Genomic DNA, 20,780 nt, shown 5'->3' on the forward strand with positions numbered 1-20,780 from the left:
GAAACAAAAGTGTAGTTTATGTAATGTACGAAAATTATCTTTAAAGCCAAAAGAAAGAATGGCCAGCATTAGTCAAAAACGGCTATGAAAAATGATGTGAAATAATTTTTACATACTATTTTGGTTAACATAACCCAACACATATTCTTAGCCGAACGATTGTCCACAAATAATGTATATGTACAAAAGAAAGGTAAAACTTGAAGTAAAATTCATCAAACTCACATAGTGTCAGCTGAAAAGTCTAAAGTTCTTATCAACATCGGCGGTAACTCCTTCCACTGACTTCCAATCTCTGTCATCGTAAAGGAGTCGGGTAAGCCGTAACCCAATCTCGGATGGTCTAGGATTATTTTACTTTTTATTAATGTATTATATATGATAATGATAAGGTGACGGCACAGTAAATTCGATTGTTTAAACATTAAAACAAGTCAAATACATTCGTTGCCGCATTTCAGCGCAATGTCTTCTCGTTTGGGTACTGTTTCAGTAAACGATTTACTCAAGTGAAAGTAAAAATGCGTAGAGAAAAAAAAAAACAAATGTTAATAAATGCGGAGTGTTCACCTAAATATTCCCTATGTTCGACACAATACGTTGGCATAAAAGTACAGGGTTTTAACTGATATTATATGTTTTGTTAAATACTTAAGTTGTTATCACCTATAGTAGTATTCTCCTTGCAGGAAATACTTCAGACTTTAAAACTTTGTCAAAACGTACGACAAAGGAAGGGTTCTTAGATGTGTTAAACTGTGTATTCTTAAACAAGTTCAGGCGCAACTGTTCTAACATTTTGTTTGTTTGCACTTAAATACAAAGATATAGAGTTGTGGAAAATCAAATCCATAAATTATGCAATGAATTTATGTTTGATATTATTTTTAATTTTTTGTAAACCATGATGAAAATGCCCGTAAAAATATAGATTTGATTTTATACAAATCCCTATTTTCGGTGGATTTTACGGGTACATACGAGGATGCATAAAGAGTTTCGTCTCAAATTTATTTAGAAAACAGTGTTTGACAAATGTAAGAAGTGAAAGCTTATGATGTATCGTGTATATTATGCAAAACCTTTTTGACGCTTGCGCTTTTGAAAGTTTACATAACAGAACCGGGTCCAGATTGTCTCGTGTCATCTTTTTTGGGGCTGACAATAGTTTCGTGGTAAGATGATAGTAGTCAAGATAAGAATGAATAAGATGAATTAACATAAGATGAAATATTTGTCATTTTATTTCATGACACAAATCAGATTAATAATATTTATTGTTTCTTATATATGAAGAAGATAGAGGAAACGTTTGCTAGAAAATATGTTTATTTTTCTAGAACACAGTTTTTAAATGGAATATTTTGATAGTTTTCATTTATTGTACTTTTAACGTTTATGTATTGTTCAAATACTATCTTTACCTTCATTGTCTTAGGAAAACGTTGCCATACAATACTTAACAAGATAAACTGACAACACTTCATCTAATGGTTAATGAATAGCTGATGTTCATTATTAGTTAAAAATAAAACAGGGCACATGACACACGGTTAACCATTGACATCGACTTTAAGAGCATTTTTACCTCTAGAAATAGCAGACCTTCAGAAGTATGAAGTGCATGATAAATTGAGAAGTTTTGGGAATTATACACGATGGAGGTTAAATCAATATATTTGAATTGACAACTTAGTGGGTCAAGTATAATGAATATTTACTAGATAAGCTTATGTAAGATGTTGGACTCCATAGAATTTAAAATTACGCGCAACATAGTTAAAAATTATTTATAAGAATGGAAATTACAAAATCACAGAACAATTCTATTCATTAAAGTAGATCCATTAGACTGTCAGTTTATTTGAAACAAATCAATGCATATGGAGTTGTAGTGAGCATGCCTTTACCATTACTGTTTAAGGATGTAAAATGCAGGTTGGAATACACAAAATGGTTACATGGTAGCTGTGCCCTTTTACACTGTTTATCACCATTCAACGTTAGGTGCTTAATATAAAACTTACAGTGTTTCCCAGCGCTGTTCTGCTTGAATTCAGAGGAAACTTGCAACCCAGTATGGCTACTGGACATATTTAAAATATGTTTAATGTCTCTTGCTGGCAATCCAGGACTGAAAGAAAGCATGCCAAAGATTTGCAATGTTCAATGCATTATACACCTTTTTCAATTGTTTGAAAATGAACTTTACTCTCGTTTGTTATCTCATTGACGCTTACAATTTATTTCGATGAATAGCGATTGATTAAATATATCTGAAAACTATCCACTATCACGTTTTAGATTGTGATAATTTATCTACTCAACAAAACTTACTTGGCTTCCAATAAAAGAGCAATCATCCCGGAAACAATTGCGGTGCCAGCAGATTCACCCCCAAATTTCGTAAAGCAACGTCTTTCATCTTGTCCAACAGTAATCTAGAACAAATGTTGATTTATTAAAACGGATGATAAGTATTAGTCGTATCAGTATAGTTTAATGATGTTGTTGAAGAGGCGGTAAAAATAAAATCTCCAAGGTAATATGAAATTGTGTAAGTCTTTCAAAATAAAAGATTTGTTTTTTTAAGAAAAAGATAATATAAAAGTAGTATGTCTGACCATATCAAACAGAGGATAAGTGTTTTGTTCTGTGAAAGGTTGTTATATATTACACTGAGTGAGCAACAAAAGTTATAGTTCACGAGTGGTGTTTATTCACATTTCGTGTAAACTATATTGCGACTTTCAGGTAAACGAACAATTAATACATTTTAGTAGAAAGAACGCGCTAGAACATAGGTTATTTCGGAAATAACGACGTGGATATTGTATTCCAGCCTTGTGAGCACTGATTTTTGATTTGGATAGCAAAATAAAATCAGTGAAAATATCAACTCAATCTATCATTTTAATTCACTAATATCTCTATATAAACCAACAGAAAGCACAAAATACGTAGTCGTTGTCAAACATATGTTAATGACTTGAATTTAAAAAATGATTGATTTTATGCACTATCTGCTGGACAGTCTGACTGATAAGCCTAAATACTCACAGGTTACCGGATTAATATTACATCTAATACAACGTAGTCAGTCTGACAATACTTATTATCAAACTTAATTGCAGACTAAATCTTTCTCATACAACAGTAAATAGATAATTTGAATATTTGGCAATATGATAAAGATAAAAACAAATAAAAATGCAAAAAAAGCAATCCTACGCCTGTGTTTATACATAAAGGGTCCATTACATTAAACGAGTGTAACTTTAATAATCTGAAATCTGAATAATGTCACAAATGGCAACACGTTGATATTCATTTTTTCCCAACTTTGTGTTCATCTATAATACAGGCTCAACAGACCATTCTTGCATCTGTCCTCAGCCTGCCATTGCAAAAGACGGACACCAATGCAGCTGCGTTGACAACGCTAACGTCGGCGACGGTCCCATTGACATCGAAACACGCTACAGGGATAGTAGCGATGTGATCTGCCAGGCCAGACCCAGGATGTTCAGCTGGAAGTACGTACACTGATCCTAATCCTTTTCTACCCTGTGTTAAGTATATGCCTTGATCTTAGCATGTGATTATTAAGTGTCGAGACTAATAAAAAATACTCGATCAGAATAATATGATCAATACATATAAAACCGCAAACTGCTTATGGCATCGAAATATACCCTGTTTTTTTTTTGGTGATACAATCATATAAGTATCTATCATGTGATTCCGGTACGGATAGAAAAATCCGAGGGCACGCGCGTAAGCCGGTAACGAGGCTTGTCACGCAGGGGGCCCGAGGGTCGGATTTTTCATTCCGGACCGGAAAAACATCATTGATATTTTTTCTTGCATACCTAAAATTATGAATATGTGGAAAAATTCACGTAGAAAACGCACTTTTGTACATTTCACCAAAAAGCGCATGCGACGTTGTGTACTGACGTCATAAAGCGCAGTAATTTTAAATCACTATTGACGTCAAATAGTTCCTTTAAAAATCGCGCTTTAACGATTATTTATTTTCAATTTTTAATTAAAAGTATTGTATACTTATATTCTTGATTCTGCTTGATAGAAGTTGCATGATATACTTTTCATAAACCATACAATAAAAGAAATAAGAAGTGGCGCGTTGTTGCGCGTGACTCATCTTACATGGGTGTGTAAGATGAGGTTTTCCACCGGTCACATGACTGGAAACACACGTCCGGTATGCAAGAAAAACAATACTTCCATATAAAAAATCTAAACTAGCAATAAAATCACGATTATGTTTTTGTTTTTTTTTAGTATGAACCTGTTTGGTAACGTGTAGCGCGTTTAAAACGAAACTTGTTCAAAGCCTTAGCGTTTCATAAAGGTCATGATCTGGTCATGTTTCTAAGTAAAACCTATTAACAATAATGGAACTTAAAATATTATTATTATGGATATATGAAACAGTATTTCTCAGATATTTGTATAACCAAACCATTCAATAGAAGTATGATGTAAATCCCGTACTTGTTTCATTCCTTGTGTCAGCACTTCGTCTTCGTAAAAGTTGTATGTCACAAACGGTTTATTCATTCCCCAACTGTTGGAATACACATGAATAGCATCCTGTCTGTATGCTAAAGCTTTCGAAAAAATTGAAGAATCTATAAACGGTTTCCACCAAGTTTTCTCAATAACCTTTGCTATCTGTAAATCTTCAAAAATAAAAAAAAACATATAGTATATTACTACTATAACTGCTACTGCTACTGCTACAGATACTTCTACTACCACTTCTGACACTAGAATCTACTGCTGCTGCTGCTGCTGCTGCTGCTACTGCTACTGCTACTGCTACTACTACCATCTACGACTACTACTTATTCTACTACTTTTACTACTTATTCTACTACTACTACTTCTACTACTACTACTACTACTACTACTACTACTACTACTACTACTACTACTACTACTACTACTACTACTACTACTTCCACTACTACTACTACTACTACTACAACTACTACAATTTTTGACCAATGGTTCAATCAGGCCAATTGTTTCTAAAGATAAAATTTCATATACACTTATGAAAACTAGCCCAGTTTTCATGCATCACAAAAGGGTGAAGGAATCAAAGTTGATCAAAGTGTTTCCGTTTGGTTGCCATTGGAAGTTTTGCCAGGGTGAAAGAATAAGAGGGTCACTTTAGGACCAATTCTTTTATATCATTTTGGAACGATCCGATAGTTTCTATATAGAACTAGTGAAAAGTAACCCCGCCCCTGGTAGGCACGTTTTTTATTTATGAATCACAATTGGGTGGAGGAATTTGATATATAGACATAAAGGGAAAAGTATCCCTTACCCCTGACGGCCACATGTTACGAATCAACATTGGGCGAATGCATTTGACACAGGGTCATCTAAGGAACATTTCTGTGAAATGATTTTAAAATATTGCTAACGGATACTGAGGAGAAGATTTTGAAAGTTTTCCATATAGATACCTAGTATTAATTAGCCCTGCCATCTGCCGGCCATATCCTTTTAAGAACCCGGAATGGGTGAAGTATAATACAAGGACACAAGGGAACATTTCTGTGATTTATTTTGGAAATCGGCCCAGCGGTTTCTGTGAAAATGATTTTCCTTTCGGCCATGGCAACCAGAGGTCAGTATGATAACCATTTTTAATTTAAGAAAAATGTTAGAATTCCACCAAAGCAACATTCCTGCGAAGTTTGGTTGAAATTGTGTAAGTGGTTTAGGAGGTGAAGTTGTTTGAAGGAAAATGTAGACGGACAATCACCTTATCACAACAGCTCAAGTTGAAATACCTGCAATTTGTGCCTTGAAAGCTACCCCGACGCCACAATAAACGCAATCCTCGTCTGTCTTCGAACGAGCAATTAGTCCAGCACATGCAATTCCATGTCTATGAAATGAATTAAAGCAAATGCTTATTAAATATCATATATTTTCCACATTTAAGCTGCTAATTTCTGAACTGAGACACCCCTTGTACCGCCTTTTATAACAGCAATAATAAGTTCTCGAATCTTATTAAAGTTGTCTTACCCTGTGATTGATTTACTTTCGATTATCATTGGTAAAATTGTTGGATGCGTGGAAGAGGTATCGTCAACAAAATTGTAGGACAAAGCCATATTCTGAAAATTTATTTATTATGGTTAAACACCTTAGAATTAGTCATTTTCGTTAAATAACTCTTTTAAAGAATGCATAAATTCTATCTTAGTAAATATGAAAGTGTTTTAATAAGTTTATAGTTTGCTAGACAAATGTATACATGGGACAACCTGCACATATTGATATGTGTATCTAGTGGGATACGAATACTCCACCAACTGCCACGTTGGGGTGGCATTTGGTGAGAAAAAAAGTGGAAAGTGGTGACTACTAGATCAAAGTCCCATTTTCCACGGTTTTTCATCGTTTTCCAACAAATGCCGCCTGTTCCAATACTCTAGCAACTGCCACCACTTTCCCACGTCCAGTTCGTGGCAAATTAGGGGAACGGCCGAATTAACCTCGTCCCCTCGACAGTATAGGTGGCGTTGTCTGAGCCATAGGGCTGGTATAGACTAAGAAGAAACATTCTTGCTTCGTCTTTTAAATGATCAACAATTGTCAACTTGAGACTTATCGTGCCAGGCAAGTATACGCTGGCGGATAATGTAGCGGACTTCACAATTGCCACGTGTCGTTCTAATTATCAGTAATATAAAGAAATGCCAAATAATTTAATATCAATTTTTACCATATTTTCGCGTATATAAGTATTTTCGTCATTGATTCCGACGTCGGTGACCCCAACAATAATTCCCTTTCCGCTTATGTTTTTGTCTGCCCATGTACGATCAATTCCGAGAGCTGGATCAAAAAAGGGCGGGCATACGTCCATATATGGTATCTGAAACTATATTATAAAACACAATTGTCATATTAGAAGTAAAAGCGTTGATATGCCTCGTGAAAACTGATTAACACAATTGATCTTAAAAACGTTTTAAATAATTGTTCGTGCATTTAATAAAGATAATAACTATTACTATATTATACCGTTTTATTTCCGTATTTCTGCGCACGAGTATTAATGGCTTTTGGTTTTGCATCCGGAACAAATGGTGTTTCAAGATAAACTCTGTAGCTTTGGGCAAGCTTTTGGATCTTAAAAAAAATAAAAGATTAATGGGTGACACGTTGGACCGTGTTTGTCTGGAATATTTGAATTTTTTGTTAAACCTATATTAACAATCTTAAAAATGAAAATTTTGATAACACACCTCTTCAAAACTGCCATGTTATTAATTAATAAATATTGTTAATAATGAATAAGGGACAAATTCTAACGATTTGTGAGCAGAACGGAATAAGTTGAGACTTGAATGGAATCATATCGCATGATTTGATTTCCGATAACATGATAATGAATCATAATACGTTACAAGGAATGCATACACCGCCGCTCCTAAAACGATTAATCAATCATTGCATTTGCTGAATGCTTAAACTGAACAATATAATACTAGTTGCATTGTACATATTATTTAGATTTAATAATAGAAAACAAGTATTTATTACATTTTAACAACTTTATATGCAGACATGATACATTGTAGTAAACTAATCATAAGGAAAATGACCATAAAGGGATTACAAAGCAAACACGATCAGAAATAAAATGTTGAAAATAGTAAACAATTAAGACATTTTACACACAGACATTTTTAAAATACAGTTACCGTCCTTTTAAATATTTAAACGTGATTATGATGGCACAATATATGAAAACATAAATACATGTATATTTGACTGTTGCATCGAGTCCAATGCGACCGAACTTAGTTGATAGTATTCCGAAACTTTTCCTTCCTTCGCAAATATAAACAAATTAGTATTGATCTGAAAAACAATAAAGTGGAAACTAACAAAAGTATAAGACAACGGTACATGTATATTAAAGTTCGAGTATTTAAAAGAAAACACGTACATCGTACGAATTTCAATACATTAAATATATTTTATAAATACTTATAATTTATTGCACCACTATTTTATCTTAAACTTTAAATCAACAATTAAAAACATAAATATAAACGTTTGTTCCGTTTTAAGTTGAATGTATATTGATTTAACAGAACTCCGAAATAATATGTTCATACTATGACTGAGGGAGACAACATCCCCCCCCCCTCCCCCCCATCGTCCAGCAGCTTGCGTACGGAATACTTCTTCTCTCGAATCATACGTAATAAACGATATTGAAATAATGTTTGAGTCTGAAAATGCCAAATACTGAGTTCCTGGGTACCGCGTAGCCCCTTATTGAATCCCGAATATTCTTTAAATAGCCCCTAAATACCAAAATGGGCGTTTTAAATCGTTACTACTCAGCAATAATGACTAACCTTGCTATCGAACGAGAAGTTATACTTCATAAGAGAATTACTTATGTCATTTATATTACTTTCCTCTGTTCGAATGACAATCCGGATCTTTTCATGTTCTTGCTGTGATGCATAAATAAGAGACATCAATATAAGAAATGTTAAAACAGTTTTAGCCGCCATTTTGACCCGAATAGGTCACAGTAACTACCTTATTTCCGATAACGTATTAGAGAATTTATATGTTATATATGTAAACACTTTATCACTTTCTGACAAATGTTTACATTTAATGTTAATATATCCAAAGTAATAAATTAAGTTGAAGTCGATATTTCCCAATACAACACAAAATAAATATATTTCATTTTCTTATTCTTATATAATCATTGATACTGCGTCGTAGGTAAAGGTGTGTATAATTAGGTACGTAAATAAAGTATCGATGTCATCATTTTGCTTGCAAACAGATCGTGTCATCGTTTTGCACCTTTGAGGATTGAAGTGAGGTATACCTTTGTATTGAGCTAATTATTATAATTATTTAGCCACGTAAAGCCAGGAGCATAAATGATTTATCATAGTTTATGCTGTAAGAAAAAAGTATTAAATCCAAAAGATCTCCCTTAGTGCGCAAAATTACAACTTTTCGAATAACAAAAATCAACGAAATTTCGCACGTATACAAAAATGTGAATCAAACCACATACAATGACACCCAAACTAACTTGTCCGACAATAAAAAAACCTGTTTGTATGACTGGATATATGTGAAGCATACTTTTTTTATGAGTATGTATACCTGCTGATGTTTACTTGCATACTTTTGAAGAATGTTAATTATTGATCCAACAACCACAAGTTGAGTTCAAAACATCACTTTCGTAAGGGTAATTTGAAATGTAGAGACTCGTAAGCCAATGACATTTCCTTAACCAACCCTTTAATAACTTGCATCGTCTCTTTTGGTTGTTTTGAACGTTACTTGACTCCTATTTGTAATATATGGAGAGGTTAGTGCCGTGGTTGAGGACAGTTTGGAGGCAAAGCGTAGACATTAATCGGGTTGATCCTTGCAGCGTGGTCTCGACGGATACGTGTTTTCACATGAAATCCGAATTACCCATCAAACCCGATGTGATTCAGGACATCAGAAAAGCGCCACGTCATAAAAGGCTCTACGTGTCATTGATGAGACTTCTGTGAAAGGCAGCTATAGGTAATATTGAAGGCGATGGAATTAGAACAAAAAGTATGTTTTCACACCTTTAATACAGGTTTTAAAATTTGGAATCAAATGGCACTTTCTTTTTATAAACTGAAAAGTCAAATGATCCGCAGGAAAAATTAATATTAAAGTTTAATTAATAAAAGTACTTTAATAGTCACGTGGCAAGTAGTGTCCGTCTGATTATTATTGGTGAAATATCATGAACTTGTCGTTCACACCAATAGTCTAAAGAACTTACAAAATTTAGTAATTATTTATGAACAGTTCTTTTTATATAACAATATCTGAATAACCGTGGTTAACTTAGATAACAGTTGGATACTCGCTTGTTTCTCCATTGGTGAACGTTTATAACTAATATCTGCGTAAAACTTAATCCTTTTGTTATAGAGAACAAAGTCAGTAAGGATTCAATATATGAAGTAAACGTATATTCCTGCACGCAGGTGGTATGACTCAACATATTTAAAAGTAATGTTTGTGTGTGGTTTTTTGCTAGATGTTTACGTATTGTCCCTGGCAACCTGAATAGCAAGTTCCATTTGAAGAAAAAGGGTCAGTGAAGAATAATAAGTTGGATAGCATGATTAAACAATTGAAAGTCTTTATAATTTATAAAATTCCAGTTCAGCAGCAAAACACAAAATATCAACTCAATAAATAGCTTTTTGTATCTATCCTACTCAAAAGATTTCAATATTTGTTTAAGAATGACATAAGAATGATTTATCAAGAGGTATAACAATTTTCAACTTGGGAAGCAAAACTCCATAAATAACCTTTTTATTATCGATCATGGTTAAACAGAATGATTCAATTATAATAATATAATGATAAAGATTTTTTATAGATTGCGCACTGTATTGCGAAAAGCAATTAAATAATGTAATGATCGAACCTACACATGCAATTCATTGAAAAGCCTGTCAAGAGGGTCAGTTAGGAATTGACTTCTTTAAAATGATTAGGTTTTGAAATAACTTGAATGATAGATAGTTAACGCTTAAGTCATAATCATCAACATTTTTGTATAAACATCACGTATATTTCTGTATTACACATGTTTAATATAAGAATACCACATTACAGATTTGTATTCAACTCGTCAATCAACTATGTAGGTAAAGTCGCCAAAGGATCGCTTTCTAATGTTTCCAAAACTCGTTGAATGAATTTATGTTTGATATGATGACTCGTTATAGAGCCCCTTTATAAGACATGTGTCATCAAGACCAATTTACTATAAAAATATCGTTTGAGCTATAACAGTTGTTCAGATATGTTTTATGTTACACATATTTTACTAACTTCATTAACTGGTTTTGTTAAGACTTGAACCAGCTAAACGAAAAGTGTGTACGTGTTTGTTTTAACGTTGGCGTGTTGGCAGTTCAGAAGACCGCAGTCGTCGACGTTTTAGTTCCTCTGTTGTCTTTGCGAGGATGAAAACAGTTATCTAAAAATAAAAAAAAGTAAATTGAAAAATGGATTTTATTAGTCATCGCAATTATATAAATGATTGTATCATTCACGAGTTTATTCCTTTTTGATAAAGGAATACTGAAATACCTGAAAAAAGTTCATCTGATATCTACCCTTAGTAAATTATTTATCGACTTTCCCGTATTCCTATATCCACGAACAGTTAATCTATTGATAGCATGCATTGACATCTTTGCAATTTATTGTTTATCTAAGTAACATACAATCTATTTAAACAGCTATTTATCGAAGAAAATATTCTACTCAAGAATTGCATAAGATCATCTTCATTTATTATGGTGTATTCCAAATAATATAGGTGTTAAAATACCAACAGTTAATGTGTAGTTCATTTAAATTGACAAGACGTTAACAAAATTTGATAATATCTGTATGGACAGAATAACTAAGACAGGTTTGATAACTAGCCAAGTCGCTTAAGTTACTTGGGATTTATATCCCTTGAATTGTTTGATACATAATTTAATAAACCAATCCTAATTTCAACGGATGAATCTTGCAACAGTTTGCCAATATCATTCTCTGTTATGCTACTTTACGTGGCAAAACCTTTTTATAACGATTTTACATATCATTAATTTAGGTATAAATAGTTATGCAAAAAGCTACAGAAACAAGCTCAGTAGCAATAAGTTTTAACATAAACGGTTTAGTGGCACTGGGCAAACGCCAAAGACATAGAACACAAAATCACAAACAAGAAACATAGAACAGCACAAAACTCCACAAACAGCACAGAGCATACATACTATATATAACAAGAGGGCCCTGAAGGCCCTATATCGCTCACCTGATCCAATTCAATAATCATGAGGTATGGAATCAAAACATTTATACCTGCTGGAATTAAAAATATATTACTTAGTTCTTTCCTAGTGAACAAGTGTTTTTTTATATCTCGGATGATTTTTTCAATATCACGGATGACCCAGTTGCAAACCTTACCTTGCTGTAATAAGTACATTTTTGACCGCACATGACCCAGACTTAAACTTAACTTAGTGATTATCAATATAAACACTTTGCCCAACTTTCATAAAGAAACATTTATAAATGTGACCTCTAGATTGTTAATAACTTTTGCTTAAAATTAACCTGGTGACCGCACATGACCAAGATTTGACATTGGCCTAGAACTAATCAATACATACATTCTGACTAAGTTTCATGAACTTACAGTCATAAATGTGACATCTAAATGCTAACAAGCTTTTCCTATTATTCGACCTGGTGACCTAGTTTTTGACCGCATTTGACCCAAATTGACTTAAAGAGTATTAATATAAACAGATTCGAACTTGACCTAGAGATTATTAATATTAACATTCTGACCTAGTTTCCTGAAGATACAGTCATAAATGTGACCCCTAAAGTGTTAACAAGCTTTTCCTTTAATTTGACCTGGTGACCTAGTTTTTAACACCAGATGACCCAATATCGAACTCGTCCAAGATTTTTTGAGGGTAACATTCTGACCAAGTTTCATGAAGATTGTGCCCAAATTGTGACCTCTAGAGTGTTAACAGTCAAATTGTTGACGACGGACGACGGACACAGGGCAATCATAATAGCTCAGCTAAAAATAGGTATGTTTATCAAAAATTGGTACCGCCTTGGAACTGTGAGTAAAATGTAAATTTACTGGGGTTTTAAACCAGTTTATGTGCACAAACCTCACTATTATCCTAACAATCCTTAATAAAGATAAAACGCAAAAGGTAAATCTTATCAAAGTATGCATTAACTTGCAATAAAACAAATATAAATAAACCCCAAGTACTTCTATAATAAGAGATCCCAACTCTATCTGCAGACGAAGGGAAACAATTCAGAGCACCTAAAGCAAAACTTTTCAAAGATATGACGCAGTGTTTGTTAGAATCATAAACATCTAACACAGTCTGCTTTATAAAATAAAAAGTTTAAAACTGTGTGATCATAGAGTTTCATAATAAAAAGCATCATTGTACTAAAACTGGGAACAAATAAGGAAAACATTATTAAAAATAAAAGCGACTTGTATATGCTAATCTTTCCTTCCAAATGATTTGAAAATATAAAATATTTGAAGAAAATGAAGTCACATGCCAATACGCTCAGAGTCAGCCAAAAACGTGTTCGCCAAAAACGGTTTTAAAGATAACATGAGTAAGCAAAATCTTCACAAAAAATTAAAGGACTGAAAGCTTAGTTATGAAAGGATGCGATATTCAACCCTATATTTTGTTTCAGGTATTCATCTACAAAAACTAGAAGGCAAGTGCTCTTCAAAATATTGCCATTATATACACGGTTTAAATAAAATCCAAGTTATTCATTAAGTCTATCTGCCCAACTACCTGCTGGAAAAATTTTAACGAATTTTCTTAAAAACATCACCTTAAAATCAGGATGAGCAATACTATAAGTCCGATTAAAAATTGATGTGTTTTTTCTCAGGTCTTCAGGCTGTTTCTTGTGACAATTTAAACCTGCACATCAACGTAAAAATTGAGAGACAACAGGATCAGAAAAAAACACATTTGAGTTCATTAAAATCCGTCAGAAGATTCTGTGCGGAATATGAGGTACGGAATATTTAGTGCAGGATAATGTTTTTGAATAAATTGCTTGCTATAACGTATATACAATCAATTCACTCGTTATGACTATAAGAAGTGGAAGTCAATGATGACAACGATAACATTTTTTCTTAGGTTAAAACAATTACAACAATTCTAACTCAGTTATTTTTTAGCGTTGTTTGAGGTCTCCCTGCTACTATTAACCCCCACATTTTGCCTGTGGTTTTGACATGTTAAACGACCAATATACTTCTTAGGAAAGTTTTATGCGTATTACATTCGATTACTCTTTACAAAACCCAATAAAAGAAGAAATATTTTAAAGGGTATTAACAACGCATTAAGGTCTTTGCATAAATGCTGGTAAGGACTTCAGTAGCATTTACATGTATTAGTAACATACAAATAGGATAGAGTTCAATTGAATTGTCTCCTCTTGTTTCCAAGTTGCAAGTTCAAAGCGATTATGAATAGGTGCAAAATGGGCGAAGAATAAACTAGTATTTGTTTTTGTAGATATAAATGTGTTTATATAACAGCGAAACTATTTTAAAATAACCTACTTTAGGTTGCGTTAGTTTAAACTTATTTATTTTACAACGATTGTAAAACAAGTTATTACACAGTTATATTAATCACTCTCGTTGGAACGATTTAACGCGAGAGTGTGGCCTTGTGTTGTAGGGGAAACCGGAGATCCAAGAGGAAACCCACTTGTCTGCCATGGTGACCTAATACCAAACTCACACTGCAAACCCAAACTGCGCCCAGGCCTGGAATCAAACCCGGTTCGCCTAGGTGATAAGCGAGTGCGCTAACCAGACAACCAAAAGGTTGCGTTCAAGCTGAATACAGTGGTGAACACGTACTTACAACAAGGATGAACTGAAGGTCGATGAGGTGGAACACTAAACCCGTACATAATATTTTTCGATTAAAGGTTGTCGTATTGTGAATTCCTTGTCGTCGCCGCCATTCTGTAATCCTAAGCATAAGTTCAATATTCTTTTTTAAAGAAAAACATTGTTATTTAAGGGTATTTATCATGATTTTTACACTTTGTGATGAATAACACAAACTATTAAAATGTATAATATTGTTAATTTAACACAGCATTCTGGTTCCAAAAATAATGCGGGGTACTTAAATGACTTTACAAATGTAATGCATTTGTGAACTCAGATGCTACAAACTACAGTAAGTATCTCAGTAACTCTAAGTTAAGTGTGTAATAACAACAACAACCTAGAATGGTCTGTGATAGCCCTTGATCTCATTTACTTCGGGATGCCGATATACTTAAATTGTAATAGGGCTGTTTGGTAAAACAATTATCATAGTGAAGATATCTTGAACATATAGGCTGCACCAGCATCATCACGTTATTGCCTTTATTTTTCTGTGCGTTTAGCAATTACGTTAATGCATGCATTTGTACCAAACTCACTGGTCGAACGAACATAGATTGAATGTCAAAATATGTTTTTGTGTTTTCTATATTTTTCAGTAATAGTCTCGATTTCTTATGGATTCTTGTTATCCGAAACCATCCAAATGTTTTCATGTCAGATCTTCGAATGTCATTTAATAGACAAAGAGAATGCCGGGGCAGATCCGAATATATTCCCAGTCGTTTTTCATGTATGACGACGAGCTTTAACCGTTTCTTGAGAGACACTTGGATGCTAAGTCTGGATGTAGAGTCTAACGAAAATGTACATAGTTACGCTGTGTTACTTTTTAAAAAGTTCAATCTGATCCGATTTCTGTACTAGCCATATCGTCTTTGTTGTTTTGCTATGTTATTCAATGGTAACTTTCGATTTATTCTTGATTATAGTTAACTGCCTGTGGTGTTTCCTGGCAGCAAACTGATTTGCTTTTCAGTTCTTGTGAACACATGGCACACATTTTGACTTTATGTGTTTATTTTCATATGCAGAAATAATATCTTATTTTGATGTATGCGAAAGTCATCACAGTAAAGCCTGTCAAAACAATTTTACGGAGTTCAAAAATACTTTACATTAATTGGCACAATATTCTAGTGTTTGACTTAACATGACCAGTATGCAGACTTGACTTAGAATTTATAAAGACAAGCATTCAAGCAAGTGTCACGATGATTCGATGAAATAACACTTTTTATTTAGCTTATTATTTGACCAGGCGACCTAGTTTTAGACTTGACAAATATTAAACACGACTTAGATTTCATTAAAGCTGCACACTCGCAGATTAACAGTTTTGAACTTTCTTTTATTTTATTTTTTGTTTCCGAATCAGCTAATTTTGGCATCATTGCCTTCAATTCAGTCATACAAGTAAGCTCAAATAAAACAGATCTCAATTGTTTTGAAAACTGGCGAAAATTTATTTTTTTAAAAGCGTCAGTAAAGCTTTTTAGCCATACAACTTAATATAAAAACTGCGATCTGCACCTTTCTCATCAGACTCAAAAATTGGCTCGAGACAAATAAAAGTTGTCAAAAACCAGTCAATCTGTGAGAGTGAAGCTTTAAGGCATAAGTCTCACAAAAGTTCATATTGATCATATCAAAATTGTAACTTAAAACATGCTTATGAATAGAATTTTTGGTTTAATCAAGTGTAATAACCTATTAACAAATTGTCAGATCTGTTCCATAATGAAACCTGACCAAATATTATACATTAATAATATGAGTTCAGAAAGTCAATCTATCCTAACACAAAATTAAGGACATTTTTGATGGTAGATCGACAGGTCTTCTTAGACACTTGTTGCACTTTGCATTTTTAGTTATGTATTTCAATGTGCTCGAAAAAAATGTTTTCTTTGCAACGATGGAGAAACCGCTCATAAAACTGACTAAAAGCGGTATCATACGACATAAGTAATCCATTCATCACAAGAACGTCTGCAATTGATTTTGATTTCATTTAATGTCTGAGAATAAATCGTCAACTTATGATTTACTTTAAACATTAATGATTTTGTTCACAATTATTACAATTTTGTTTATTTATAGCTGTATTCTATTAACAATATTAAAGTGACACTCTAATTCAATATCAATTCATACTCATGTATATCAAACACCAGTTTTGACTGAAAAACCTTTAACTTCTTAATAAATAATGCATTTATGGAAAACATTTAATACAGATAATAAGTATGTTACCCTGTAATTAATAACAGAAAACGCAAAAATATTAAATGATTGGTGAATGCTAAAATATTTATAGGGATCTTCTATAGTATCATAAGGTAGAAATTCCATGTTTTTTTGCCCAAATTAAACTCGGTATCATTAATACGAACCATTGTTTTAGACATTTATTCATCCTTTTTGGAACATTAAAACAATACTATTAAATGTGGTAAATATTTTTTGAGAGTAAGAGTGCGTCTTTAAATTTAAAATCAAAGACCACTTCTCGAATGAAGAAACAATGTCACAAATAATGTAATAATGTTAGGATCAAGATATAAATGAATTTTTATGACGGAGGTCTACACATAACGCCTTTCAGAAATCTGACTAAAGAACACACTATTCCTTGCTTTGTGCTGCTTATCAATAATTATAAACGATAATTATATTTTTTAATTAATTCCATGTAAAAGGACACCTGAAAATGAATTCGACTCTGCGTCAGAGTTATCGCCAAGCAGTCCACTTTGCAAAAGGACGTCACTCGAGTAGTCGGATTTGACGTAGACGACATCATTGGCGTCAAGCTGCACGATAGCGTTCCCGGAAACACAAAGGTAGCCTGAAACATTAAACGAATGTCCGTTCACCACCACGTTTTCCTTGACCACAATTCTGTAGAATATGCTCTTTCCACTTCGCGGGCACAGACTGACGGTAAAAAGGTAAGTTCCCGTGACTGGTGCTGTAAATTTTCCAGTTGCAGAGTTGTAGCCTCCACCGACGTTGAAGAGCACTTCGGAGAAAATAATTATCTGGTTTCCCGTTGACAGAGTATAATCAGCTACTTTCCGCGCTCGGAACAAAACCGTTGAATTTTGCGCTGAAATAGGAGAAAACATATTAAATATTTAGGCTACATTTCCGCTTTTACTCAGTTTTGTTTTAATGCGAAGAAGTGCGATATAGTATGAGCATATAAGCTTTCTTCTATATTTTGCCGTGATGATTTTGTTTTGATTTGTACAAATCACTTGTCATGTAATATATTTTGTAGTTATGCTTTGATTGGGCTTAGACTTTGTATAACTTGAGTTGGGAAATGTTATCTGCAATGAATGGTGTTTAATATTTTGGTTGAAAAATAAAAAGGTTTTCAATGTTCATGTTTTGCAAAGTACCATTATATTACCTAAATATGGGTAATATTCAACAACCATTGCTTTATAAAAAAAAATTGTTTCATAAGAAATAAACACTTGGAAAATAGCTGTAATAAGTTCTAAAGTATCTATGTTTATATAGAATACGCATTTTTGACTAAATAACATCGTAACAAGACATAATATCTTTTACCTAATGCTATATCTTGTCATCATGTCTTTTTTTCTGTAAAGCACATGTCAAATATATCATTGCTCTTATTCAATTGGTCAGAAAAAATATAACTGCATGTTCGTAAACAATTTAATTGGCAAAACTAATGAAACTAATTGCTTAGCTGGCAATTTTCACGCAAATCAAACGTTTCTATTATTTTTCTATTTGGATAAAGATTGATATGAATACTGTAGTACATTTTCCAAAATAATTTTCTTTGATTTTTTGTCTTGATGGCGTGAAAAGCATTTTAAAAGACGTGATTGGATGTGTTTAAAAAGGAAATAACGTCATGAAAATAGTTACTAATCATGACGTCATCTCACCGGATATAACGTCATGATTTAAAAAGCAAAATGTTATTATAAGAATAGCGTTTTAGTTGGTTTTCTTGCTGGATATTATCTACGTACGCATTTCACTCGTAAACAGAATTTAAACGATCGGATGTATCTGTGGTTTTGAATTATTCCAGGTATAAAATTTTTGAAACGCATGTAGCGCATAAAATGACACTTCACTGCGATATACAGCCCATCACAAGATGAGGTGGAAAAAGCATGGGATAAAAATAATCTGACACCCGTCAACATATAATACACAATTGTATTCATCCAGGCAAAATATAAGTAAGTTCGCGAAGGGTAAGCTTACTTGCATGTTACTAAACTCGTTGAAAACGATTCTGTATCATATGACGACTCGTGACATTTCCTATACATAACACCTTTACAGAACTAGTTCCTCATCATCGATGACGCATAATTTTTTAACAGGTTCATGAAAGAGAGCAATATAATATGATTTTCACTTAAAGAACAACATATTGGCCAAGCTTTATGCCACTGAATATTAGGTCCTATTCATTAGCTCCCTAGTAAGAAAATGTATAACAATACTTCGTTATTTCCTTATCATCTATTTATCCAGACGATTGAAGGTGTTAGTTATATTGTTCTAAGAATTTACTTCAATTGGAAAATAAAAATTGAAAAATAAAGATGAATACACTATATTGATGTAATAAGTGACACTTACGCTTAGACAGTTGCTGCATCTTCTCGTTAACGTGCTTGTCAAACTCCTCTCTGTCATTTCGCAATACTTCCAAATCAGTCTGAATGCTAGTTCTCTGCTTCTCAATTTTCCCAAGAGTTTCATTTATACGTTTTTCCCACTGCGCATATTCAAATTCCATGCGAATCATTTTCTCCAAGAGTTGTTCATCATACTCAAATCTTGATTTAAAACGGGGCTCATCACAGAATGCAAAAGACAGTGTACAAAAGAGAACGAAATATTTCTGCTGATTATTCATTTTGAGTAGTTTATATCTGCCCCTAAGCCGGTTGTATCTGTAAGTTAGTGTCAAAGGCAACTTATTTTATACCGATTTATTTTCCTAAGGTTCTGTAATTTGTCTCTGATAAGCAATCTTGAAATTAGAAGGAGGTGCTACAGGATATGGTTTGTAATCGTTTAATCAGTGTCACTTTCAAAAATTAATGCGCCCTGTCTATCGTCAAATCTTGAAACCACCCAAACTAAGGCCATACCAAAATAGTATTTTTTCCACGGATTTTTGCCGAAACAAAATTGGAACGAACGAGGGAAAACGTAATTTAAATACAATGTTGACTGTTTTCATAAAAACCCGTATCGAGCGAAACGCGAAGAAATGTATTTTTTTCTTATAACTGATATAAAAATGAAAGATTGTTCAAAATAAGGGCCGTTTTTACCTTTGAATAGTCTTGAAATTAATCGCTATTCGAAAATGGAAAAATGAATATATGTTTTTACGAAATTGTTTTAAGCAACTTATATACTTAACTTTATCATCATTTCCATCTGTATTAAAATATTTATAATGGTAGATCATGAATATTTGAAATAACGACTGGTGATCATGATTAACACATACAACATCAAACAATGAAAGAGTCCATATATATTTTAATTTCTTGATTTCATTTTGTTTTGAATATCACAGTAATTACGTTACGCGTGCTTACTGAAATGAGCAGTAAAGTTGAATATTCAAAATACTCTTAAGATCAAGGTTGTTTTATTCATCCCAGAATTTGCTGTAAAAGAAAACAGAAATCAAGTAAATTAACTAAATTAGGCTTAATCATTTTTGGACATTGAAACAAAATATCGGACAAGCCATGGAACATATTGCTGTCGAGTAAAGCTGTTTTTTTACAGTATCGGCGTCATAAGGTCAAATACTAGTCATGAGTTTCATAACTTGAATCAAGTAATAGTTAATAGCCTTTGAGCAAAAGACTCAAAAATAGTAAAAGGCTTAGAAAAAGCGGCAACTTGTTATTCATCATCATAATACCAATTCGCAGTCAAATTAATCCATTGGAAAAGGTAATGTTTTCATTTCAGTGAGAACCCCCCCCCCCATCTAACATCGGTTTGAAAAATACAAAATTTTCCACATACAGTGGCTCAAATTTTCGGACAACTGTGAGGAGTATTTTTATTGGGCTCATGTTTATCATTCCAATTTTCATCCACAAAAAATCACGACTTACCCATT

At 33.0% G+C, this 20,780-nt stretch overlaps 1 protein-coding gene across 1 annotated transcript; it reads right to left on the minus strand.

The window, feature by feature from the left end:
• Positions 1 to 16,945: 16,945 nt before the first annotated feature.
• Positions 16,946 to 19,565, minus strand: LOC128238325 (caprin-2-like). Its single transcript, XM_052954179.1, has 2 exons — positions 19,265 to 19,565; positions 16,946 to 17,729 (listed from the first exon to the last, which is right to left on the minus strand). The coding sequence occupies exons 1-2, from the start codon at positions 19,542 to 19,544 to the stop codon at positions 17,299 to 17,301; spliced, it is 711 nt and encodes a 236-aa protein (XP_052810139.1). The 5' UTR covers positions 19,545 to 19,565; the 3' UTR covers positions 16,946 to 17,298.
• Positions 19,566 to 20,780: the final 1,215 nt, after the last annotated feature.

The sequence above is a fragment of the Mya arenaria genome, chromosome 1 (assembly GCF_026914265.1).
Source record: "Mya arenaria isolate MELC-2E11 chromosome 1, ASM2691426v1".
NCBI lineage: Eukaryota > Metazoa > Mollusca > Bivalvia > Myida > Myidae > Mya > Mya arenaria.